Genomic DNA, 26,532 nt, shown 5'->3' with positions numbered 1-26,532 from the left:
AGGAAGACATCAGAAAGAGCTTTTCCGCTGGGTCGGAAATGGCTCGCACAACTACTACTACTATCATAATTAGCTAGTCCCAAGTGAAGCAGTAAAGTGGAAGTTCCTTTTCCTATCAGTCTGCTTTATATATTCTGTAAGTATGTATGTACGTATTTACGTTTTTCTGTTCATTTTTGATCATAATGTAACTAAATTTCTTCATTGAAGTTAAAATGTATGATAGCGCTTTTTGAAAAATACTAAATAAGCTTACCATTGTTTGTAGTATAGGTATGTACAGGTTAGGTTTTAGGGTTAGGTGATATCAAGCGTTATAAAGTTTCTTAATGTTATGCAATCTTTTTTATAAAATATTTATTTTATTTCAAAGAATAATTCAAGTTTTTAACAATATGCTATAAACATATTTATGTAGATAAATGCATATGAATATTCATAAATGTTCTAAGTCATTTTGTATCAAAATTACGGATATCTTTGTCATCTTAGATAGGCTCCAACTTGGAAAAACCACAATTTATTTAACCTACAGAAAGAAAAAAAAAAATAGTGAAACATACATAAATATATTAATTGATGCGGACACGCGTTGCTGTGGCTATGCAAATGTACATTAAATATGATTATAATAAGTTAATACCGTGTAACATATTACATTTATACAAACCTCGAAATGAGTTCGACAGCGCTTGTAGGTAAGATTAGGTTCGAATTTATATTGTCTTAACGTATTATAGGCTTTTCGTAGTTTATAGGCACAATCTTCTATATCATTTTCGTTTAAGTTATCCAAGAGATTAAGTTCATTGTTCCAAAAGAATGGCAACCATTCATTTTCAAAATCAGTGGCCAAAGTATCAAGCATCTGCATACGAACGTACATTATTATTTAAATATATATGTACATACATTTATGATATATATAATAACTGATTTGCAAAGCAGCAGTGTGACAAAAAAATCTTGTATATACAGTGGCGGCAAAAATAGCACTACTATTCGTAATTTATTGTTTTTTTTTTCTTCTACTATGTGAGGTTTGTCTTAAATGCCTTCAGCCCGATCCGAATTTCTTTGTTTTAACTGCAATCGGACCATTCTCGTATTTACATTAAACTTTTTGTCACATTGCACACTTTACAAATTGTATGTAAATATACGATTACTTAGCGAATAAAAGGTCATAAAAAATACTCTTGTACTTACATGTTCAAGTATAATATGTAATGGGTTGTTCCAGAAATTCCTACTCTGTATCTCGATTTCCCACAGAAAAGTAGTCGTTATAAAGTAACTCTTTAAACAACGCATGCCGTATGCATTACGCAACGATTTTAAAAGACGAAAGACTACTTTCAAATTCTGATTTCCCAATAAAAGATCGTGCTCCACTTTGGGATTACATATCATAAAGGCATAAGCGCGCGTCTCATATGGCCCAGGTGTTGGCTTCGGCACGGCGTACCATTGTTCACATTTATTCCTGAATTTACGACCATATCTGACGTCGATCCAGTCAGCAGTGCCGAAGCAAATACCCGGCACAAAATCAATCGAAATTGTGCGTCTAGCACATTTAGCATATATTGTATGTGCTAGTCCACGTTTTGTATATATCAATGTATATATATCACCCCAATTGCCGCGCACCCGATCACCATTTGTGTCCAAGCAATCTTTCATAACACCTTTAAGCCAGGTTTGCAGACTCGAACGATTTAGATATTGGTTATTCTGATCAACAAGGCCACACATGTGATTATATACATCATTATAACCGTTACAATTGTAGAGCTCTTCCATAAGCTCTTCAAAATCTAAGTTGACAAAACCGGGACGATCTTCATCCTCCTCCACATTAATATATGATGAATAAGGTATACTGAGTTTGAATATTACATCGAATTCGCTGGGATACTTGATACGCACATTATTTGAGTAGCTACCTACAGCCATAAATACATACACATACAATATAGTATATTCATGTACATGTAGTACATTAGTGTCGGTAAAAAATAAATAAAAAATAAATATATTTTTTACGGTATTGTTGATGGTTCTTTGCGCATTGGCAACAGCGAATACCGCAGTCGATGGCATGATGAGCTGTACGAGATATACGAAGACATTGACATAGTCCAGCGAATGTCAACTGAATGGATGAAAACACTCCAGCTGTAAGAGTATTCGACGCAATACCCGCCGGGGGATGCAGAGAAAGGGGAAGACCTCCACTCAATTGGAAGGACCAGGTGGAGAAGGACCTGGGCACACTTGGAATATCCAAGCAAAAAGAAGGAACGACTAGGCTATAATCGCGTAAGCGGTGTCTAAACCAATAGAGAAGGAGAGAGTTGCGTTGCCCTTCGTATCGTACGCTCTTATTACATAATAATACCTAAAGGTTATTAAGTACAATTATCAGTACTGATTGCAGTCACTCACGAATGTCTTGTTTGGAGCTTCGCAAACTATTATTGTGCTATATGTCTTAAAGATATTGTACATTTCGCGGATCCGTGCAGATTAAAGCAATCCAAAATGATGGAGAGAAGTAGAAAAGAACATAGCAGAGACACTCACACATTTCATGTCATTTGACACCCGACAAACACCTACTGTCACACCTCTATTAGTAAACCACACAGTGTGGCAATGCTAAAGAATTTAAGTTCCCTTCTGAGTACCTTGATATTAAACATATTTGAGAACCCTGTATAATTCCTACTTATTATTTACAATGTACAATTTATTGTTAAAAAAAAAATACAAAATATTCGTGACATTATTTTCCCAAGCAGAAAATGTCCGAACCAGTCCAGAGTGCTCTTGCAGTTTTATGGCCTAGAAGGCAAAATGGGCATATTAGGAATCACAATGATTGAATTTGGGAATAAATAGAATTAAGTGGATCCCACATATCTCGCCACAGTTGTATATATACATATGTATGTATGAATGCTGGTTGTAGTTTTGAAACCATCGTACCAAACAAGCTTGGCCCTTTATAGAGACTATTAAAAACACTATCCACTTCACGCATGCCATTCAAGATATAATCTCGTATAATGTCGAAATCTTTCAAGTACACCTCTCTGTCCTCATCACGTATGGTTATTTTCTGGGCTATAAACTGCAGGCATGTCTCATAAAAACACGGTGCCATGATTTTGCTGTCAATTTTTTCTGGAAAAAAAAAACAAACAAAAGAAAATAAAAATTAGAGAAATTCTAAATGAGAATAAATTTAACCTTAGTAATGTTAATTCTCAAAGCCTATAAAACGGGTTATCCAAGTAGGGGTACTTTTTTCAATAGCTTATTTTGACAGATCACGTGTAGAGTCGTGTAAAGCTGTAATGTTATTTTTGTTCAGTATTGTTTGGCATCATCATGAAAATTAACGTTCTGTATAGACTTGCTCAACTTTTCTAAGCGTCATCACTTCGCTCTGTGAGCGCTTGAAAAGTTGTAAGCAGATCCGGCGTTTTCGAACATAATTATGTTCAGTGAGGAGGCACATTTGGCGCAATGGGTATGTAAACAAGCAAGAGAGCAATTTGAAGAGATTCAAGAACTGCCATTTCATCCAGAAAAAACCATACTTTGGGGTGATTTGTGGGCCGTTGGATCCATATTTCAATCAATGCATTTATTGAGAGAACACCTTAGTGAGTAGATAATTTTACGTTTTTAGCCGTTTATTGGCCACCAAGATCGTATGATATCAAAATTTAAAGTATCTGTAGACAATCCCGCTTCGATTCAGACCTTGAAGCAAAACATAACGCTTGTCATTCGCCAGTTAACAGTCGAAATACTCGAACGAGTCATCAAAAATTGAATTCAGTGGATGGATCATCTGAGACGTAGCCGTGGGAAACATTTGACAGAGATAAACTTTAAAAAATGAATGCCAAGAAAAAAAGTTGTGAACCTCGAAATGGATCACCCTTTATAAATCGGGATGACCAGATGAGTTGTAAACCGTCTGCGCAAGCTGTGAACTTGATTATAAATTGAGATATATTGTTAAAACTTGGTACATATATTTATTGATACCATAATCAGGTTGATAACACATATCCAGGTTGATACAAGTCTTTTCGTTAGAACAACGAATTAGATTATGAAGCGGCATGTTTACATTTTTTTTTTTTAAATGGGCATGCACCCCACACATCTCCTAAACTGCTGAAGCTACATTAGAGAGGGTGGTAAGCAATACATAGAAGGTGTGTTCCAAAGTAAACAGGACTTAAAAAAAACACAGAACAAATGGAGTTTTCGGCAAAATCAATTTATTTAATTCAAAATAGTCTGCTTCTGCTTCAATATTGCTTTTTACATGGTCCCAAAGCATGTCGAACCAGTGTTTTAGCTCGTTTGTGCGGTATGGCCGCCAGTATGCCGGTGCTAGCCTTTTGAATGGCCTCTACGTCTGCATAACGCTTTCCTTTCATGCTTAAATGCATTTTTCCGAAAAGGAAAAAGTCGCACGGTGCCATGTCAGGTGGATACGGGGAGTGGTTAATGATTAAAATGTGATTTTTGGTCAAATAGTCGGGCACAAGCGTCGATCGATGCGACGGATTCTGAACGTCGTCAGTGATTGGTCGTCAGTCAATTTGTGCGGAACAAACCGTGCTCACACCTTTTGTAAGCCCAAATGTTCGGTCAAGATGTGATTAATCGATGTTTTGGAGATGTTCAATTCCATTTCCATAAATTTCAATGAAGATTTCGGCTGGTTTTTGATGAATTCACGCACAGTTTCGATGGAATTTTCGATGATCACGGATTTTTATTGGCCCACATGTTGATCGCCATTTATGTATGTCCTCATGATCATATTGAAAATTGATAGGCAATCATCGCCATAAATTTGTTACACCAATTAAAACGCAATAACTTCACTTCCAATTAATGAAATGTCATGAAATTCTCATTAGACTATCGATAAAGGTATCAGATTCTAACGCACCAGTCAACACATAGATGGCGCCACCAGGGGGCGCTAGATTCAAAAAGTCAGAACTAAATAGTTTTCATCCATTTGGACGACATGAACTAGCCAACAAAGCCGCTGTCTCTGATTTCGCTGAACTATGTCAATGACGTCGTTTATTTATGTGCTGTGACTCATCGTTCCAATGACTCCGATATTCGCCGTTGCCAATGCGCAAAGAATCATGAATCTTCCGCAGAACCTTTCTCTCGAAAGCTCGTAACGCCCACTCATCAGACGTTGTCTTCGTCCATGCCTCTGTATCATATAGCAGGACGGCATGATAACGACTTGTAGATTTTGGTCTTTGTTTGTTGATTGAAGACATTTCCTATTAAGTCCGAAATAGCACGTGTTCTTCTTCTTCTTTATTGGCGTAGACCGAGTTAACGACCAGTCGCCAGCATGCCAGTCGTTTCTTCTTTTCGCAAGGTGGCGCCCATTGGAGATTCCAAGCGAAGCCAGGAAGAATTCTGAATTGCCTACTCAGTCTGAAGTAGTACGTATTAGCAAGAATTATGCGATGGATTTAGATTTTCGGTGTTAATGCTGGTTCCAAGATAGACGACAGTATCTACGACGTCGAAGTTATGACCGTCAACAGTAACGTTGGAGCCTTGTCACGAGTGCGACGACTGTTTGTTTGATGACAGGAGATATTTCGTCTTGCTCTCGTTCACTACTAGCATGGTTAGGAGTCGCTAATTTGATGGCGGTCAGCATACACCTACACGACGATTTTAATGTCATTTTAACTGACTCTGTTTGAACGAAAATAGAAAAGGGATCAGTTGAAGAGTTTATGATCAGTAGCTTAGATCGCTTGGCATCCTAAGATCCTCGGAACGTTAACAAGTAGACTTATGTAACACATACATATGTAAACTTTATATGTGTATGTGTCATGAATATATATATTCATATATAGTGGACATATGTACATATGTATATGTCGAGTTCGCAAATCTTCCTAGAGTACTTGGTTCAGCTCAGCGCCTGAGGAACTATGCACTATGTATGTATGTACTTACATTCCTATTTTTCGCTTTTATGTACACCTACATGTGTATGTATGTGACAATGCAGGTGTGATTGTATTTCTGGTGGTGTGCTACATATGTATGTGCACACACGCGGCTCTCGCCCTCCACAGGCGAGCTGTCCGCCGCCCACCGCACAAACGCCCACACACAAGAGCATATGTATACAAAACTATGAGTCTATTAAAGTATATACATATATACTATATATGTCTATATGTATGTACCGCAAATGTGTATGCTTTGTAAAGCATTGCTGGCTAACGCTCAGCGCCAACAACACTAACGACAAGCGCCCGTCCAGGGCAGGTCAGTCGCTATTTGTGCGCGCTCTTCGCTCTTTGCTGCCGTTCGCTGTACACTTCGTCAACGTGAACGTCAGCCAACAGCGCCCAACGCCCAAAACATCAATAGAATCGTTACCGTTTGACATTGCTGTTGTTGTCGGGGTTGTTGTTGTTGTTATTGCTGCTGCTGCGACTGCTTGTGTTGTCATCGTCCTACCGCCGAACACCAACCAAACATCTGCACCTCCTTGCCGGGCGCGCTACGTTTCGCTTTTATCGATTGGTGGCAAAAGCAAAAACACCAACAAAAACAAAAACAAAGCAAAGCGAATACAAATACAAATGAAGAAGAAACACGCAGAAACGCTGCAAGCGAACGAACGACGTGCGAGCGACCGTTCGCCATTTGAGCTAAGGCAAGAAAAAACAGGAAAACAACACCAACTACAGCAACAGTAACTGTGGCAAAAACAACAGGAGTAACAAAAGCGGTGACATTAGCTGCAGCATAGCGCGCTACAGCAACAACAACAAAAATAAGCAGTATACGGTGCGCCACAGTGCCGATGAGCGTGTGGAGTCGAAGGGTGGCCGCTGGTTCAACTGGGCTTCACTCACGTACACTGTACACACCGCCAACATTTGTGGTTGGGAGGAAGCAGCGGCGGCGACAGCAGCGTCGGCGGCAGCCGTCACGCTGACAGCAGAACATTGTGTGTGTGCGCTAGGACGGTGCGCAGCGTGTTGGGGTTGAGGCGGCAGTGGCCCGCTTGACGTGCACACAACAAAAGCACACAGCGCAGTAACAACAACAACAGCAGTAGTAATTATATATACCAAACGAGTCGACAGACCGAACGACCGAGCAGCCACCGGTAGGCTGGCTGGCTGGCAGGCAGGCAGGCAGGCAGGCTAAAAACATCATTGTCGCGTCATGCCACCGCACAGCTAACCATCGCACGATGGCGATGACGACAACGCGAACGGGCGGGCAAAACAAAAACAGCAGCCACAGCAACGAAGGCGCAAACGATGTTAGTGACGACCGACGACCGACGACAGACGACAGACGTTGGACGTTGTACGACCGACGAATAGCGGTCACGTCGTAACGTCAGTTGATTCGGCGTAATATGTAGACTCAGCTTAGGTATACGGCTACATACGTATATGTATGTAGATGTTTGTATGTATGCGTTTATGGTCATATGGAGGTGCTCGCACGAATAGATTTGTGTGTGTGCGTGTGTTTTTGTGTACGTATGCGTTGAGCTGTTTTCGTTGTTACTGCTGTTGGTGTTTCACTGTCGTTTTTGCGCTGTTGCTTTGTTGGTAGGCACGCGCACACATACACATACACGCATACATAATTATATATTTATGTATGTATGTTAGTAAGTGAATTTTGGTTTACGTCGTTGTGACTCCCCACGCGCGCTCGCTAAAAATTTTCTTGTTACTTGTTGTTGTTGTTGTATTTTCGTTGAAAACGCCGCGGCTTGGTTGCGTTGTTGCTGTTGTGCTTTCTGCTGCTATTTTCCAAACGCTACTGCCGGTCCGCCCGACAAACGTTTTCGCTCACTTTCAAGCGCCTCGCGGTCGTAGCTATGGCAACAACACTAACAACAAAATGTTGCTGTAAGCGCAGGGTAGAGTATTTCCGATATGGAAAGCAAAAAGCGCGCGGGGCTGCGGAAACGATAAAGGCGTCGGCAGGCGGTAGCGATTTCTGGGAATACAAATATGTAGGTATGTATGTATGTATACATAGTATATATGAGTGATAACACGGCTATAAGCTAGCGCATATAGTTACATACATATATGTAGATGTATATTTATATGCACATTTAACGATTGAGCTCAGCGCTGGGGTTTATATTGGCGCGGTATGCACATCTAGGCGCCGACCGCCTTGGTGACGCGCGCCAGCCAATGCACAAAAACTGTGAATAGCAACGCAATCAGGCCACAGCATGCACATACACACCCCTCTTTACATACTTATATATGTACATATATACAATATGCATACTGGCATGAATGCACGGTTTGACGACTGCCAAACAAAAACGCTATCATCCAAGCAGTGGCAGCGCAAATACGACACAGCTCAACGTATGAGCGAGCCATTAACTGCCAACACACACATATACACATGTATATACATAACATACACGCGCGCATATACAGGCGCAGCAAAGTATAAGCAACGAGCAGTCAGCAGGCAGGCAGCGCGACGCCCAGAGGTGAAGTGTGCGTACAAGCGTGAGCGCTGCCGTGCGCGCATCGTCGTTGCTATGCCTTGCGGTGGCGAAGACAATATTGCAGGGCACGGTGCAGGGGAGCGCAAAACAGTTGGTTGTAGCAAGAGCGCCGAAGTGCGAAGCGGTGCGCTATAGATAAATGTATGTATACATATGTATATACGCGCGTTGCTTAGACGCGAGAGGTGAACGACGCGAAGCGACTGAAATAAGAAGAGGCTGCTGCACGGATGGTTGATTGGATGAGGGCAGGAGATTTGAAAACGGCGTACGGCGGCCAATGACAAGAACAACACACGGATCGATGGATGGATGGATGGTAGGTTGAATGTGTGGTGTGTGGTGTGTGGTGGTGGTGGCGACGATGGCAATGGCGATGACTCTGATGGCGTTGGCGTTGGCATTTGCGCTGACTGCAGCTACCAACGCGCAGCAAGTGCAAAAACAAAAACCCAACAACACGAAACAAATGAATCGTACGACGAACAGCGTACGCCGTAGCACCTACAAGAGGGCGCTGGGAGCGGCACGAACGCGCACAGCTACATACATATGTATATACCGACGGGTGTGCGCGCGTATGTATGTACGTGCATATATCGGACGATGATGACGACGATGACGAGTTTTTGTGCTTAGAGCGCACCATGTTGGCGGCGGCGATACGTTGGAACGGGCTGAAGTAGACAACAACAACAATAACAAGAGCGCCAGCAACGCAGTGGACAACAGCACATGAGCTGTGTATTGACGATGCGTTGGAATATGGCAGGCGAAAAGCGAAAAAAATAAATAAATAAATGAAATGAAAAAGAAATGTACATCGAAAAGGAAAAAAGCCAAACACCAACAGCAGTTACGGCGGCTAAAAATATCACGCACAACGCAGTGGTGATAGCCACGCAGGACGGAGGCGGAGGCGCTGATGCACGCGTAGCTTAGTCCAGGCACACAGTGGAAAATTTAACGCAGTCAATAGAGAGATGGCCTTGAAGTTGAATGAGCGGCACTAAAGGCAGTTATGCGCGCAGCAGACACGAACGGCAAGGATAGAATGCTACGCGTCACCGTTTTCTAAGGTTTATACGAAAAACTGATTGTAGAATTCAAATAAAACACGAAAATAGAGTACGCTTGCGCAGGCGGCGCGTGCATCCTTTCGAGAAGCCAACGTGCTGTGATCGAAAGCCGAATATCAACAAGATCGCTTGCATTTTTAAGCGCGCTGAGCAGCACAAGAAACCTGCTGCCGCGCCGCTGCGAGCGCGCCAAAGCGGTAGCTAAGCACACGCTTACCGCAAATTGGATTTTCATTTCGACAACAATTGCCTGGCTAAAGCAGCGCTCGGGTGCGGTGGACGTGCAGCTCTGGACGTCGTGATGACCATAGCGTTCAATATCACCGCAATGCAATTGGCAAGAGCAATGTTGTGTCATTTGCTGATGGGGACGACGTTCAGTTGCGGAGCGCTTTTTGCGCGCCACCAAGTGAAGCAGACAATAACAAAGCAACAGCCATAGCAAAGGCGACAGACACAGTGCAAAACTCCATAGCTTAGCGGTGTGTCGCGAATCGGCGTACTGCTTGCCGTGCTTTACCACACATATCAACGCACATACTTACTTACATACACGTACGTACGTCGGTGGCAACAACATGGCGCGCGCACAACAGCAGTAGTAGTAGCAACGGCAGCCAGCCATAGCTAAAGCTAAAGCCATTGCCATTGCCGTCGCAGCAGTAAAAACAGCCTAGCCTCCTTGACGGTCTGCGCGCCAGCCTGCATGTCCGCCTGGCTGGCCGACTCTTTTGCACGACGATGACTACAACAACACTGGCCATGGCGACGGCAACGGCAACGACGACGACGACGACGATAACGCGAATCGCATTGTAAGTTGAGCCAGCAAGCAGTCGTTTGGACGGTCGATTGGAGGGTCACTTAGTTGGTTGTTTGGCCGGCTGCCTGGTCGCACGGTTGGTCGGTCGGCTGGCTGCCTGGTTGGCAGGCAGTAGGAAGCGAAAGGCGCGCGAATACGGCAACCGTAAAACTGAATGCGCGCATGTATGTATATATATGTTTGTAAGTATATCTGTCTGTCTGTCTGTATGTAAGCACTCATACCCATCATGGCAAATGCACAAACGCGCTTCGGCTCGGCCGCTAGTGCTGCATGGAGGGATGTGTGTTGTGCGCTGTTCAGCACGGCGCACTATTGTAGCGTGTGGTAGTGCTAGTGGTGGTGGTGTGTATGTGTGTGGCGGTGTAATGGCTTGGCTTGGCGTGGCGTGGCGTAGTTTAGCGTGACGTGATGCGCGGCGCGACGCGGTGTGGGGTGACGATGAGCGCAGAACACAAAAGAGTAGAAAAGTGTAGCGCTGGCTGGCATGGCGTTGATACTGTATGTTGGGGGACGTTTGACGATGACGACGACCACGACTGCTGCGACAATAGCAACAACAGCAACAAGCATAACAACAAACACGACGACTACAGCTACGAAGTGAAGTTTGCGCGACTCGAGCGAATATATGCGAACATATACATCTAACTGCACACACATACATGCAACACACACGTACTGTGCTCATACGTATGTATGGTTGTATGTAGGTTTATGTGCGCGCTCATTGTGCGCCGTACACATCAGCCTGCGGCCAACAGCGGGCGGCACGTGGGGAAACTCTACATGCTGACTTTTCAGACTGCCACAGCCAGCCTGCCTCACCTCGCCGCATAACCATAACAGCCACGCATTAAAGGGAGCGCTTCGGCAGCAGATTGGCGACGACGAGGAAAAGCGTTAGGGGCGCCATAAAGCGCGCGCACCAGCTTTGGTTGGTCGGTCGGTCGGTTGGATTTGTTGTTAGCTGAGTTTAGTGCTTGCCTGCTGTATTGGATGGGGTCGTCATTCGTCGCTTGTTATGCTTTGCCTTAGCGGTCGATCGAATAAATGTTTAACGGCGCGTTGTCGCCGCCGCCGTCAACTTTGTCGCAGTCGTGTGCAGCGTTCGTTGTTGATGAGCGCACGAGTGTGTGGACGGCGGTTGGCTGGCTGTGTGGTTGGGTGTGTGGCCGGTTGGCTGGCTGCTTGTTTGGTTGGGTGTGTGAACGCGGTTTGTCGTGTATTTTGTGGAGGCGGACGCACACAATATATAACGACGCAGTAAAGTTGTCGTACGCGACTTTGTTGTTGCACTACTCTCAACGGTACAGCTTGCGCTTGCAGTTGTTCTGTTCTATATACCACATAAGTACATATGTATGTATGCATGTGCATCCTTTATAGCAGCAATCACTTCTGCTTGACGTCAGCGTATACATACGTACATACATACGTATACCGCCAGTTTTTGTGCGTTGTGCGCGCTGGATATTGCTTGCAACCGCTTGCAGATCTGCCATGCTAGCCTGCACAACTTAGACTTTAACCGCTTACGTCTGATCGTTCATACTAACAAAGACTAACAAAGTGCGTGTATGATTTTAGCACTTTGCGCCTACAAAATTGCCTATTAGCAGCAACAACAATGTCGCCAGCAGCTCCACTAACACCATAAGCGCACACAATAACCCGTCATCGTCCTGGTCTCACCTGTGCTATTTGCGAAGGCCATGTTGCTGCAGCTAAAGCCGCTGCCAACGCTCCCATCATCATTGCTATCATTATTATCGTCATCATCATCGTCACCAGCCGCTTATTCGCCAGCCTCGGCAACAACACTACTTTTAGCCGCCGTTGACTGCCACTGACTGACTGTTGACTGCTACAGCACGTTCTTATTGTTATTGTTTTTTAGTTTTTTCTTTGCTAGCATTACGCCACTACTATTCCACAATCGGTATTTGCCTCCTCTGTTTAACCGCCCGCCACTTCCACCGCTGCCACACTAATACGCTTTAGTTGCTTACGCTGCGGCTGTCAATGGCACTGTTGTTGCTACTGCCACTGCTGCTGTTGATGATGGTGCTGGTGCTGGTGCTGGTGCTGGTGCTGCTGCTGGCTTACGTTGCTGGCATGGTTATTGTTGGCGGCCGCCTTTTTGTCGTCGTCGTCGTCATCATCGTCACTGCCAAGCATCGTTGTTGGCGCTGTTCTTGTTGTCGTTGGTGTTGTTGTTATTGTTGCTTTGGCTGCATGCCTTCCACTGGCGCTGTTGCTGTTTCCGTCGCCGCCGCCGCTGCTGCTGTGGCTGTCGCTGGTGCGGCTGTTTTAGCTTGCTTCAATTTTTGTTTTTGTTTTCGTGTGTGTGTGTGTTTTGTGCACAGCGCTGTTGCCTGTGTCTCAACTCTGCTCGTGTCTGTCGAACCGTTGCGCGGTGGTTGTACGTGCGCTCAGCTCATTCAAGTGTCCAACTTTTGTCGGAGCGGTCGCATCGGTACGGATAAATTCACACAACGTTCAGAGTCCGCTGGCAGTCAGCAAGTGCGGTACATACATACATACAAACATATAAACGACGGCGCCTACTAGGCTATTGTGTGTGTATACGGTGGCTCTATACGTACATATACATATATGTATTTGTGTTGGTGTTTTTGTATCATAGAAATCTACGCGCGTTTGTGTGTGCATATGTTTATGGCAGTGTTATAAAAAAAAAAAAACAAAAACATAGTGTTTCACCTATAGATGCATATACACTCATCTATATATACATTACATATCGCAGCAGATCGTTTGGCGTTAATGTGCAACTGCATATAGACACTATATATATATATATATATGTACACATTTAGGTGTGCGTGTGTTTATTCACGAACGACTGAATTGAAAGCGCTACACTGCCGCTGTTGTTGTTGTACTGGTTGTGGTTAGTACTTTTGTTATTGCGCGGCTACAGCTGCCTCGTCACAGCGATTTTGCCTCTACTCTTACGTACATATGTACTTATTGTATATGCGCTTCGCTTGCTCGTAATCAGCGCTGTTATAGCCGTACGCGAAACCCCGCTGCCTGTGCCGTTGCCATTGCCATTGTCCGTCAACTAGTCGCAGCATAGCTACTGTGCTGTCTTGCCACCGTCGGGCAATCGATACTCGCTGACTGTGGTCTGCGTGCCATGAAAGACCATCATCAAAGCCAACGGTGAGCGCGAGTGCTCGTTTTAATGTACATTAATACATACATATGCACATATATACAAACATATTTACATATATATACAGATATATGTATGCGCGTGTGTCTGTAGTGCGTATGCTCGCTAATAATGTCTAATTGCGAATAATACGCCAAAGCAAGTTGTGGTGTCGAAGGTGCGCGGAAGCAAGTGTGCAAACGTATGCGTAGTTTTGTATTTTCCGTGCTTACATACAACACATTATCTCTTCGGCGCGTATCAAAACAGTTAATAAATAATAAACAACAACAAAAAAACACGAAAAGAAAACAAAATTAAAATATTTTGCAATTAACCGGCAAAATAAAAACGCAAACAAGTGAATTTTCGCCGATAAATTTTTCGATAAACACAACAAATGTCAAGTATCGCAACTAAGCTGCTAATCAAAACAAACACGTCACAAACTTGCAGCTAAAACATAAACACCGCATTGTAGTTGTCATTAGACAATTTAGTGAAATTAAGAAAGAAAAAATAAAAATTAAAAATTAAAATAAAAATAAAAACGATACAATTAATTGACACACACAAAATGAAGACTCCACGCGGCGCTAGCGAGTCATCCACGACATCTGACAACACAACAGAATTCATTGATATCGTTAAGAAGTATGATGTTGTTTATAATACACACAATCCTGATTATAAAAATGTCGAAGTGAAAATGAAGGTTTGGTCGCAAATAGCCGAGGAGATTGGCCTGTCTGTCGGTAGGTGTTTATATGCATACATACATATGTATGTGTATGTATTTGTACGCATTTTATTGACAAATATATTTATATAGTATAGTAAACTACAGCGCTGTGCAAAATATAATGTGTTGAAAAAGAAAATTCATCCCCATTTTTTTGTCATGAAATTTAATTATTGCTTTTTATTATTGAAGAAATTCTAAATTGCAATATATTACAATTTACAAAACAAAATTGTTTTGTTTTGAGTTGAAATATTTTTGAAAGTAAACGTTTTTTATTTAATTAAACATTTAAAGCCATCTTAAGTTGTACTAGTGTGCTCTAATATATGTACATAGCTAGAACACACAGATGAAAGAAATTGCCAATATACGCACATATTATAAAGAACACAAAAAATCATTTTTTATATTTTATGTTGTCACTGATATCGATATTGGCAAAAAGGATGCTGACCATAACTTTAACCTGAAATCATAAAATCTAGTATTATTTTACTCGATAGTTTTAAGTTTAGACTACGATATTCAGGAAATTCTAACATAAACCGTAAAATTAGGCTTGAAAAATATTTTTCTTTTTTTTTTAATTTTTTTGTTGGTGGAATTTTTATTTATTTATATTTTTTTGCAAAAATTTTCGTTTGTTTTCGCGTTAAAAATTATCTACAATTAAAGAATAATAAATTAATAAAGCTGGATCGGTTTGTTAATTTCTCCATAACCTCTTACGAAAATTTCAAATGACATAAGCTCTGCACAATTTTTATTATAATTTTGGAAAAAAAACTTAAACTTTCAAATAAAAAAAAATTATATCGTCAAAAAATCCGAAATTAAAGTACTTTCGATGCCGAATTGCATATATTTTGCACAATACTGTATAACTTCAAAATATAATGGTTTCGTCTAAAAACAAAATAAAAACCCAATCTTCGCAAAAAATCTTAAATTAAATTGCATATATTTTGCACAATACTGTATAATTTCAAAATTCAATTGTTTTTTCCCAAAGCAAAATAAAAACATAATCTTGTCAAAAAATCTAAAATTAATGTACTTTCGATGAAAAATTGTATAAATTTTGCACAATACTGTATATACTTAAGTATCTACAGATGTATATCGCTAACAAATGAAGTAGGCGAAAATGGAATACAAAAACAAAAATACAATAAGATCAAAATCAAAATAAATAACGAACATCCAGAAGTAAAGAAAATGAAATTCGTTGATTCCACAGCCAACGTCTTGGATTCCTTATACGTGTATTCCTTTTCTACAATTCATCCTTAAACAAAACACAGCAACAAAAACGCAAACACACGCTTGCATGCAGCTGAAAACGCAGTCAAGTGTAAGCTGGATTTTCTAAGTATACATATACATATGTATGTATGCAGCTAGGAATGTTTGTATGTGTGTGTATGTGTATGCATGTGCCAGATCTACCCACTGCCACAGTATATACAGAAGTAAATGTATTGAATTTTCCCTGACAGCACACACGGCAGAACAAAGTCATTATGTACACGAAATAAATATATACATAAATACATACAAACATATCTACATACTTACATACATACATACATATGTATGGATTTGTATGTGCTATACGTGCTTGTGCGCCAATGTACGTCAACGACACATCCTCTGACGAGTCGAGTGTCACAGCAGTCGACGATGGTTCGTTGGTGATGGTTAGCGCCGTGATGAGAACGCGGGAAGCGGCGCTGCAAGCGGCTTGCAGCAAAACAAACGAAACATTAAAGCACCGCACAAAACGTAGGCTAACAATTCGTACGCCAAGCCTTGCGCGCTCTCTACGCGAGCCATTCGTAGCAATATACAAACAAATGTGTATGAAAGTGAGCATGTGTATGTGTGCATGCGAAAGCGAACGGCGAGCGCTGAACAGCGCGCGGTTGGCCGCTTCAGTGCAGCAGGGTGGGTGGGTGTTCTCGCTACAAGCAGGCGAACGAACGTAGCTAAAAACAGCGCGATTTTGCTAGTTCGAAGAGCGACCGGAGAGCGTTAAGCATAGAGCTTCTATGCGTTTGAGTTAGATAGTGGGCGAGAGCGCGCGCGCACAAGGCCGTCCGCACAAGAAGGAAAAACATTTGACCGCTGGGTGCTGACCGCTGCTGGACGTAACCCACAGGCATACACTTATAACAGTAGTATGCACATGCATATGCGAGTATATAGATATGGATGTATGTACATATGTAATAGGTTGCTCAACCGCACTGACCGCCCCCACCACATTTAATGTCCCTGCATAGCCGAAGCCATTTCTCGACTTTTTGATGAGCAAAAGTAAGCTGATACTTTCCATATGAAAATATGTATGTATTTAATCTCTATTTATATATGTATGTGTGTACGCACACTGTCTCAACTCGATTTGTCTTCGCCTACAAAATTGCCCGCTTGAAACGAGTTGCGCCGTCGCAATATCGACAAATATTTGTCTATGAAAATATTCGTACAGCGCGACTGCAACCCACTCGAACACCCTGTAGCTAAATAACAAAAGCGTTACTCATGATTTTGCGCACTCTCATTGACTGTGGCTTGACTCTCCAAGTTCCTATGTGTTTGCCACCACCACTGCGTTTTGTTCTTTGCCAAGCAAGCAGGGGATTCATGGGGTGTGATGGGCGTATTTCTACAAACTACAAACGTGTAAGGCACATACTCACACACACATACATGTATACACATATGTACGTTTAGAACTGCATTAAGGTGCTACAGTTTCTACGATCATTTAATTAACTTAGTTCCGGTAGCTATTTCGGTTAGCTTTTTTTTTGTGAACGGGCTTTTTGTTCAATAAGTGCGCTGAGAGGCTTTAAGTGGCACACTTGAATCTAATTTTTGGTAATTAAAAAAGAAAGAGGTAAATTTCAGTTTTCAAAAGTTTCCATGCAAGATGTTGATTTGGATCGGTCAATATAATAATGCATAATTTGTATGTCCGCTAGATACCTTTATGCTATAGTGGTCCGATCTGAACAATTTATTTAAAGTCTTTTGTGTTAGAGACTCGATTCGGCGCGGTTCGCAGCAACTCGGATGGACATATGGAATGACTTAGCGCATTTTACGTAGAGATCTTAAATTTAAAGCGTAAAAAGTACAGCTTGTGCAAGAACTGAAGCCGCTCGACCTTCGCAAGCGATATCGCTTCGCCCTATGGGCTTTCGAAAAGTTCCAAGAAGATCCGACGTTTTCGAGCCAAACTTTGTTCGGCGATGAGGCCCATTTCTGGCTCAATGGATATGGAAACAAGGAAAATTGCTGCATTTGGGACAAAGAGCAACCTGAAGAGATTCAGGGGTTGCCATTTCTTACAGAAAAAACAACGGTTTGGTGTGCGGTCAATGGCGACCGCTATCGCGCCATGATAATCGACAATTTTAGGTCTGAAATTGAAGCTCGTGATCTCGGCGACATTTGGTTTCAACAAGACGGCGCCAATTCCCATCACATCAATTAATGGATTTATTGAGAGAACACTTCGGTGAGCAGATAATTTCACGTTTTGTGCCGGTAGTTTGGCCACCAAGATTATGTGATATAACACCGTTACATTTTTTCCATGTGTGGATATGTAAAGTCTAAAGTCTATGCGGATAACCCCCCTTCTATTCAGACCTTGAAGCAAAAAATCACGCGTGTCATTCGCCAGCTACCAAACCAGCCATGCTCAAACGAGTCACCGAAAACTGGGCTCAACGGATGGACCATTTGAGACGTAGCCGCTCACTAGATTTGGAAGAGATAATCTTCAAGAAATAAATGCCAAAAAATGTTGTCTCAAATGATAATTAACATTCCCCATCAAATTTCAAGTTTCTGTGTTTTTTCTTAAAAAAAAAAGCAGGGAACCTCGAAATAGATCCCTCTTCAAAATTTGGATATAAACCCAATACTCCCAAAGAAGTAGTCTCACACACAGTTCCGAAATATGTAGAGTACAAAAGCCGATACTAGCTTGCTCCAAATGAAATGGAATGCAATGGTTCACGCCTAAATGTATACTTGGCTCATTTGTGAAATCAGCTGTATGCATCGATAACCGATAATTTAGTTAAACGATTGAGACGGAGATTGTATGTATATTTATATTTACTGCTAACACTGAATCAAAAATCTATATAACGATTTTAACTAAATTTTTTTGAAATGTATTCAATGAATATTTTGCAACATAACGATGAACCATCCTAGTTCAACAACCACCGCTCTTTGAATGCACTTACACATACATACATACACACCTGAGTACGAATTTGTACACAAAATGAAAGAGTCATATATGAATATACATATGAACGTACATAATATGCAAATACACACATATATGTATATATACGCAAACCTTTATACATACGTATAGTGTATATACGCTTTTTCCCAACAAATATTAATGACTTCAAACATTCGCGCACTTACAAGCAGCAATGCAAGTCGTCGCGTTAGCTCAACAACATTCACATATGTATGTACATATAACCGCTACTTTACCTATATAGTATCTGCATAACTGAGAGAAGCAAGAAAACCGCGTGAAAAGTGTGATAAGAAACCACTGATAATGTACACAAGCAAGCGCGAATATTTTCGCGGATTATTTTATCAATAAATGAAGTGATAACAACAAAATCAAACATAAAAACATAAACAGAGAAAATACAGCAATTTACATATAATATAGGTACATACATAAGAGGTGGGCTAATCCGTTTAAAGTTGTGACTAAAACAAATTAATATTTTTTTTTGGAAAATTTGTGTATCTTTGGACATCTTCCGCAAATTAGTGGGCGAAAGATTTTATTTGTTGAAAAAATTGGTGTTTTTTTTCTAAATTTTGTTAGTGTAGGTGTACATATGTGCGTACATGTGCAACCCCCGGTTGGTCAGACCGTTTACCGACACACATATGAATGAGCATAAACATACACACACACATATGTACATGTGTTTGTAGTTTGACAGAGTACATACATAGTGCACTATATGCATACATATGTACTATGTGTGGTGTATTAATGTTCGATGTGTGGTGTAAGAAAATATATTTTCCCTATAATCATTGAAAAATCTTGCAAATTACTTCAAAACTAAAATCAAAATATTTATGATAACGGAAAATGTCCAATTAGATCACTCAATATTATGTGCATTGGTACAATTGTGTTCGAAATAGTAGCAGTATAAGAGAAATATTTCGGAGATAGTAAAAAAGTAATATTGCTGGAATATATTAATCTTTTATCCTCTAAAAAAAGTGAGGTTATCAGTTCGGGTAGAGTAGCAGCAGTTGCAACAACATTCCATAAAGAGTAAAGAATAATTTCTTCTAAGTTCTAAGGATGATTTACAAACTTGCAGCCCTTAACTAACTCTAAAATAAAGTGAGGTCACCAATCTGATTTTAGTTTTGAACCACAAAATCGTTTAAGCCTCTGAAAACAATTTTTTAATTAATTTTTTATTTTTATTAAGCAATAAATTGCGAGTTGAAAGAGTTGATTTTGTTGAAAAAATCATAAATAAGTACTGGTTTGGTTCAATTAGGAGAGGTTTATATTGTGACACATTATTATATTATTATAGAAAAACTTTTTTTATTTAAAGTTTAATTAAAAAAAATTTTTTAAGAGACTTTTTCAGATCGAACCACTATAACATATAGCTGACATACAAACTGAACGATCAAAATTAAATTATTTTTCTTTATTATTATTGTTATAGCTAAAGAGACTCCACTCTACCGAAATTTTATGCGGGATTGTACATATTTCTAGAAATGTCAACTATTGTTGCAAAAGCCGGCATTCACCGTGTATGAGTAGCAAGTGATATAGAAAGCTTTGCACAAACACATGCAAATAAAACTCATTAAAATATTATATGATGCGCAGGATTGTACGGCATTTAAATGGTGCAAACAGCAGGTTATAGAAGAAGACGGACAATGGAGTGTAAAAAATTAAATTAAATATTTTAACAAGATTTGCATACCTAACTTTTTAAATGAAGTTTTTTTTTAACTACAATGACACTAGCTCAGGTCCTGTGGGATTTAAGCCGTGGGCTAGATTATTTTATAATAACCTCAAAAAATTCAAATCTTAGCATAACCGAAAAAATAGTCATCACAAGGTAGTTTATGAAGCATAAAAAGTGATTCCAAAAATTGTCGACAAAGGAAAGTTCGCTTAAAATGTTTTTATTTTAAAAATTTCCACATATTTACTTTGAACTCAACTATCGTTAAATTCCATTTTAATTCAATTTATGGGTTACATACAAATATAAACCACTGTTTATGAGTGCATACAAAGTCGCATGCAACAATAATGGCTCTCGCTAATAATTAAATTGATGAAAAAGTGCGATATTTCAGTATTATATATGCAGAAACTGTTGAAAAAATATATGTATGTATGTACATACATATGTATGTATGTATATTACTTGGCATATTGAATAATATTTCACTATTAACAACGTATGTATATATGTATGTATTTAAGCAGCTCAAATTCCCCATACTACTAAGAAGATTTTAATCGTAAACAGAAACCTCCTGTCCGTTTTTTCTGCAAATTTTGTTTCACAAAATATTTGAAAATACAAAATTAACGAGTTGTTATTGTTGCAGTAGAGGTTTTCTTCAATTCTATTCTTCTGAAAATTCATTCTTACCCTGAAGCAGTGATATTATTTGACTTCAATTCGAAAGACACGAAAACACTCACTACTAAATAACGACTGAATGGACGCGACGGAGTGAACACTCTGTGAGCCGGATCGGAAGAGCACGGAAATGTTGAATTACGAACTGCTGATCAGGCAAAGCTTTTGTGAGAATTGTTTACAAACACATTCGTTGAAGTGCAAATCCAAAAAAAAAAATCTTTACAATAAACAAATAAAACAGATTTGTATGTTGATGTATTTTGTGTATGTATGCACATACATACTATGTAGTTACTTTTATGCATTATTTGTAATAATGTAGCAGTTAAACAGATTATTTATCGATTTTTTGTTTATTAAAAAACTTAAATATTTCTCATTTATTTACCTAACACAGATGCATCGAAACGAAAATGGAAAAATCTACGCGACAGTTACACCAAATATTTGCGTTCTTTTCGGATCGGCACGAAAACATCGAAGAAATATCAGTATTGGGCCCATGCCGATCATATGGATTTTCTGAAACCTTATCAGGGACCCGGCAGGTATGCTTGCTATTAAATACGCCAACCTCAATGTTTTAACAACAATTTAGCATTTCGGCCTTTGGCCATTCTTTCAGACATTCGAACGGCAACTCGAATAGTAGCAACAGTCACAAAACCAATGAGGATACCGAGGATACGGAGTGTGATTTCGGTTTTCAAGTATTGACCAAGGCCACGGCTACTAACTCTTCATCGGATGATGATATAAAATTTAATGCCACAGCTACAATGCCAACAAGCACAACGGTACAAACACCAGCAGCGCCAGCACCACCACCGCCAGCGTCACAAACAACTGTAGCAACCATTCCACCGGCTGTATGCAGTACGATAACAAATACAACGCTGACTGCCGTACCAACAACACACAATACGATTCCCGCACACTTTCCTATCACAGCGATGGTTTCAGTACCTGCAGCATCAGCTGCTTTTTCTCCCAACAATTCGTCTGCAATTAATTGCATTGCACCGAGCAATAATATTGCAGCCACAGCCGCCGCCGCTTCGGTTGCAGCGCTCACGAACAATTGTAGTGGTGCGCCAGCAGTGACCGCAACAGCCGGTGCACTTGTGCTGCCAGTGCCATCATTGCCAACTGTACAATTACCACCCGTACAGCCGATGAACAAACCGCTTTTGGGTCCGATCTCGACTATGGGCCCAACTAATATGCCACCAGCGCAGATATTTCCATTGCCGCCACTGGCAAATGTACCAAAACCGACCGCACTGATGCCAGCCAGCAGCGCTGCAAGTAGTGTGGGTTGCCTAATTATCGAACCGCAATTATTTGCCTCGGCAGACACGTTCAAGAAGGAGCTAAGCGCTCCAACTATTGGTTTATTCCATAATATAACATCACCCGCAACAACTACTGCCTCTACGGCTCGCATCAATCCACCGCTAATATCGAAAATACGTCGTGTGCAACCATCGCCACAAACAGCAGCGATTAATCTGAGCTTTAGTGCAACACAAGCACAACAAACGGCGAATAACAACAGCAGCAACAATAACAACACGCTTAATAATAGCAACAATAATAATTGTGGTCAACCGCCACCGGCGAAAGTGCGCAAAACAAGTGATCGTGCTGAGGTCGATATTTCGGCAATATTGCAAGCGAATCGCGACTTAGATGCCAATACGTTATTTTTCCTCAGTTTGGCGCGTATGGTACGCGCAATGCCAACCAAATTCCAATCGCTTGCAAAAATGCGTTGCATGCGTATTGTCAGCGACATAGAATTGGAGCTGGAGAATGTAAATGAATGTGGGGGTATGCCATCACACGATGATTCACACGCTGGCAAATTTTGTAGCATTGACTCGTCCCCTTCACCACCGGATGGCGCAACCATTATACCAAGTAATCCCGTGTCAGACAGTGGACCAACAGAACACTTCGTTTATGTGATGTCGCCATCACGTGTGGAGAGCATGATTGATATTTCATCCGACGAAGATGGCACCATGAATGGCAATTAATTGGGTACAAATATACATAACTCAATAAAATAGTGAAATGTAAATATTTTATCAAAGATACTCAGAATAAAATTAAGTTAATTTTAAAAATATCAAAATTGCTTCAAGAAATTCAAATAGATATTACAGAAAAACGTATGTACATACATATGTAAGTACATAGGTGCATTTTATTAAATAATACAAAAAGTTTTTTCTTGATCTTGATCGGTCAATTTGTATAGCAGCTACTTGCTAAAGTGGTCTAGTCTGAAAAATAAACAATTTCTTCAGAGATAGTAGCCTTGGACATAAATCCGTGCAAAATTTCATGAAGAGATCTGGTTAAATAATAATGTTTACCATAAAAGGACTTGAGTTTGATTAGTTTTTGTTGTTGTAGGGGTAGTAAACATTTTGGAAACAATTTCGAGAAATGATGCCGAATTGACAGTCCTTGGCTGGATAAAAATTCAGGTTCGTTCCGGTTACTTAGACCCGAAAGTCGAGGGGATCTATAGGTGTCCTATATCGGAAATTCTGACAAATGACACGCTTCTTAGTGAGAAATGGACACATCATAACACGAAAACTGAAGAACTGTACGAATGGACGAGTTGACAGCCCTTGGCCGTATAAAAATTCGGGTCCTTTCCGGTTACGTAGACCCGAGTCATGTGAACTAAATCGAGTTCGTCACTCTGAATATTTGCACACATGTGTATCTAAATACTTTATAGGGCACACGACGATTTCTTTTGTGTGTTACAAATATCGTAGCAAACTTAAAATACTCAGTTCAGGGTATACAAATTTGAAGACATTATATTACGATTAAAGACACTACAAATAAAAAATGTCAATAAAATAAGTTGAAACCGAAATGTATGAAATAAACTTTTAAAAATAACTGATGGTCACAATATTAAAACTATATAATTTGAAACAAAAAATATTAATTTACTTTTCGTTTATTTTCATACTTATTTATAGATATCGATTAATGTTTGCTAGAATTTTACAGCATGTATGAAAATATGTAGAGATTTTTTCATTGGTATAAAAAGTAATCCACATTTAATCTCTAGTTGGAAAGTTTGACACAAAAAGTTGAATGAATTTCATTCAAAGTCTACAAATCTCACTAAGCGAGATTGAATCGCCCATTTCGAAGCAGCATTAAATCTAACCTTGCACCTTGCTCTTAGCGGTGAAGGCAAAGTAAGCAATACCACCAACAGCCAAAGCGGCTACCAGCTCAGCCTGCACCCATGGACCTTTGTAAGCACTCTTTGTAGCTACAGTAATATCAACAAGCGATTTCACATTAGCCACTTTGTCGCCATCGCGTTGCGCTTTGCGTACGTTGGCAAAACCTTCCTCATCGAATAAACGTACAGCTACATTACCACCGCCGCTTTTCTTGATTTCCTGTGTCCAGCTTACCTATAACATAAAAAAACAATGTAATATGCCACATCACAAGTGAGTTATCTCGTGCCATTCGTTATTGTAATGGGAAAACTTACTTGGTATTTGCCATCGCCAATCTTTGCAACTGGTACAATTTTTCCGCAGGGAAATTCGGCAAACAAGTTGGGTTGAACATTGTTTCCACAACTTAATGAGAATTCACCAACATGCGCCACTTGTGTAAGGATTGTAGCATCCTGAGTGCTGAAGGATGTTACACTCACTTTGGGGCTTGTGCAGGTGGTGGCCAAAGCGGAACCAGTGCACAGGCAAACAAGGAATACGGCAAGTAAATTATGTGACATTATAATTGTTATTTATTACAAAATAATACAATTGTTAAACAACTTAGCACAACGTTGAAGTAAATCACGACAAAGTAGCACAGCTTTCACTTGGTAGCAATTTTGACAATTGTATTTCAGAAATGTCATGCCACGTCGTGCTATAAGGCAAACTTCGGTAAACACATCGTCAATTTTCGTAGTTAAGTTCGAAACAATGTAGCCAAGTCAATGCAAATGGCCAATTCATGTGAAATGCAACTAAAAAATTATGAAACGCGTAATAGTTAATTAAAAAAGTAGAAAATTACAGCAAATATAAATATATATACGTTACCTTTGCAACATTTCAAAACTTTTTAAAATTTGGAAATGAATTTTGTTGTTATTAAAGCAAAATAAAAACATTACAAAGCACAAGAGATTTTACGCTTATTCCCGTGTACAATAAATTTAAGTATCAACTAAACAACTTATTTACATTAGAACAGCAAATATGTTAAATATTAAATTTTTCATTATTATTTAAAACTTACCGTATGAAGTTTTTAATTGAAAACTACGCAATAAAATTCACACTATATAAACGACGCCCACAAATTCTAGTTATTTGTAACTGCTAATGCGCTGTAATGAGTGATGTGAGCTAATGCAAATCGATAAATCTGCGATTTTGACCATTAGGAACGAATGCAGGATTGTTCGAAATTGAAAATGCTACAACTATTGTGGTAGAAAATGTTTGAATCCACACAAAGCTGGAAAAATCGAACATGTTAAAATTATTTTTGCAAATGTAATCCTAAATATCCCCGCAACGTAACGGTCAATTGTAATCTTCCTGTTTCATATCGTAGGTTTCATTTAATATTTCGGGATTTGGCAACATTAGTGTTGCAATTGCAGTCAGTAGGTTTTGGCATACAAGCGCTATTTGTGTTGTTTAGACTAACTTAAAATATTCATCTTGGCCAAAAAATGGAATTAAGCCGCGAACATATTTACGAGATTATTTTTTACAACTTTCGACAAGAATTAATTTATCAAGAGTGCATATATGAAGTTAATTCAATATTTGACGATGCGGAAATTCATAAAGGGCCAGTATTTATCGATGCTATGGTGAATTTAATCGAAGTCTTAGATCACTCCAAGACGAATTTCGAGAAGGTACTGAAAGATCGTCATGTGATCACCATTGAGTTAACTATTGGCATTAGTGACTGTTAAAAAAAGTCACGTTGCAGAGTGGAATTCACCATGAGACTAAGACATTTGATTATGTTGGTCATCTCTACCTCTCTGCCCCCAAGGGTAAGGTTCCTTAGACTGGGCACGGACCTACGCCTCGTGAACGAGATGATGTTCGTCTTGGAGAGGTTGATGTTCACCTCATATAATGACAATGTCATTTGCGTAACCTTGACAGCGGATCCCATTGTGGCTGAACATGTAATTCAGCCAAAAGCTAGATCTCCGGACTTATTTATATGGCTCTTCGTCGATACAGAGGTTACTCCAACCATCCGGAGCCTTCGACTTTTCTACTGACTGCGCGCCAGGTCGAGGTGCACACGCCCTCATTCTGATTTCTTA

At 40.2% G+C, this 26,532-nt stretch overlaps 3 protein-coding genes across 10 annotated transcripts; 1 reads left to right on the top strand and 2 right to left on the bottom strand.

Moving 5' to 3' along the window:
• Positions 1–409: 409 nt before the first annotated feature.
• Positions 410–25,553, bottom strand: LOC108968801. 4 transcript variants are annotated; one of them, XM_018933063.1, is made up of 5 exons: positions 25,473–25,553; positions 2,995–3,192; positions 1,210–1,949; positions 671–868; positions 410–529 (listed from the first exon to the last, which is right to left on the bottom strand). In XM_018933063.1, exons 2-5 carry the CDS (start codon positions 3,170–3,172, stop codon positions 521–523), a joined length of 1,125 nt encoding a protein of 374 aa, XP_018788608.1. In that variant the 5' UTR covers positions 3,173–3,192; positions 25,473–25,553; the 3' UTR covers positions 410–520. The 4 variants fall into 4 exon arrangements, with proteins under 4 accessions (XP_018788608.1, XP_018788607.1, XP_018788609.1 ...); XM_018933062.1 differs by lacking the exon at positions 25,473–25,553 and adding an exon at positions 21,165–21,261; XM_018933064.1 differs by lacking the exon at positions 25,473–25,553 and adding an exon at positions 16,018–16,189.
• Positions 12,773–23,259, top strand: LOC108968799 (flocculation protein FLO11). Of its 5 annotated transcripts, none has more exons than XM_018933057.1 (3): positions 12,773–14,449; positions 21,556–21,706; positions 21,757–23,259. In XM_018933057.1, exons 1-3 carry the CDS (start codon positions 14,272–14,274, stop codon positions 23,198–23,200), a joined length of 1,773 nt encoding a protein of 590 aa, XP_018788602.1. In that variant the 5' UTR covers positions 12,773–14,271; the 3' UTR covers positions 23,201–23,259. The 5 variants fall into 5 exon arrangements, with proteins under 5 accessions (XP_018788602.1, XP_018788603.1, XP_018788606.1 ...); XM_018933058.1 differs by having other exon boundaries at positions 12,776–14,449; positions 21,784–23,259; XM_018933061.1 differs by lacking the exon at positions 12,773–14,449 and adding an exon at positions 18,966–19,165.
• Positions 24,135–25,090, bottom strand: LOC108968802 (translocon-associated protein subunit delta). The gene is made up of 2 exons (XM_018933066.1): positions 24,709–25,090; positions 24,135–24,625 (listed from the first exon to the last, which is right to left on the bottom strand). Exons 1-2 carry the CDS (start codon positions 24,955–24,957, stop codon positions 24,365–24,367), a joined length of 510 nt encoding a protein of 169 aa, XP_018788611.1. The 5' UTR covers positions 24,958–25,090; the 3' UTR covers positions 24,135–24,364.
• Positions 25,554–26,532: the final 979 nt, after the last annotated feature.

The sequence above is a fragment of the Bactrocera latifrons genome, unplaced genomic scaffold, assembly GCF_001853355.1.
Source record: "Bactrocera latifrons isolate USDA-ARS-PBARC rearing strain unplaced genomic scaffold, ASM185335v1 scaffold_23, whole genome shotgun sequence".
Classification (NCBI taxonomy): Eukaryota; Metazoa; Arthropoda; class Insecta; order Diptera; family Tephritidae; genus Bactrocera; species Bactrocera latifrons.
Note: the sequence above shows the minus strand (reverse complement) of the source record. Positions and strands in the feature narration are given on the sequence as shown.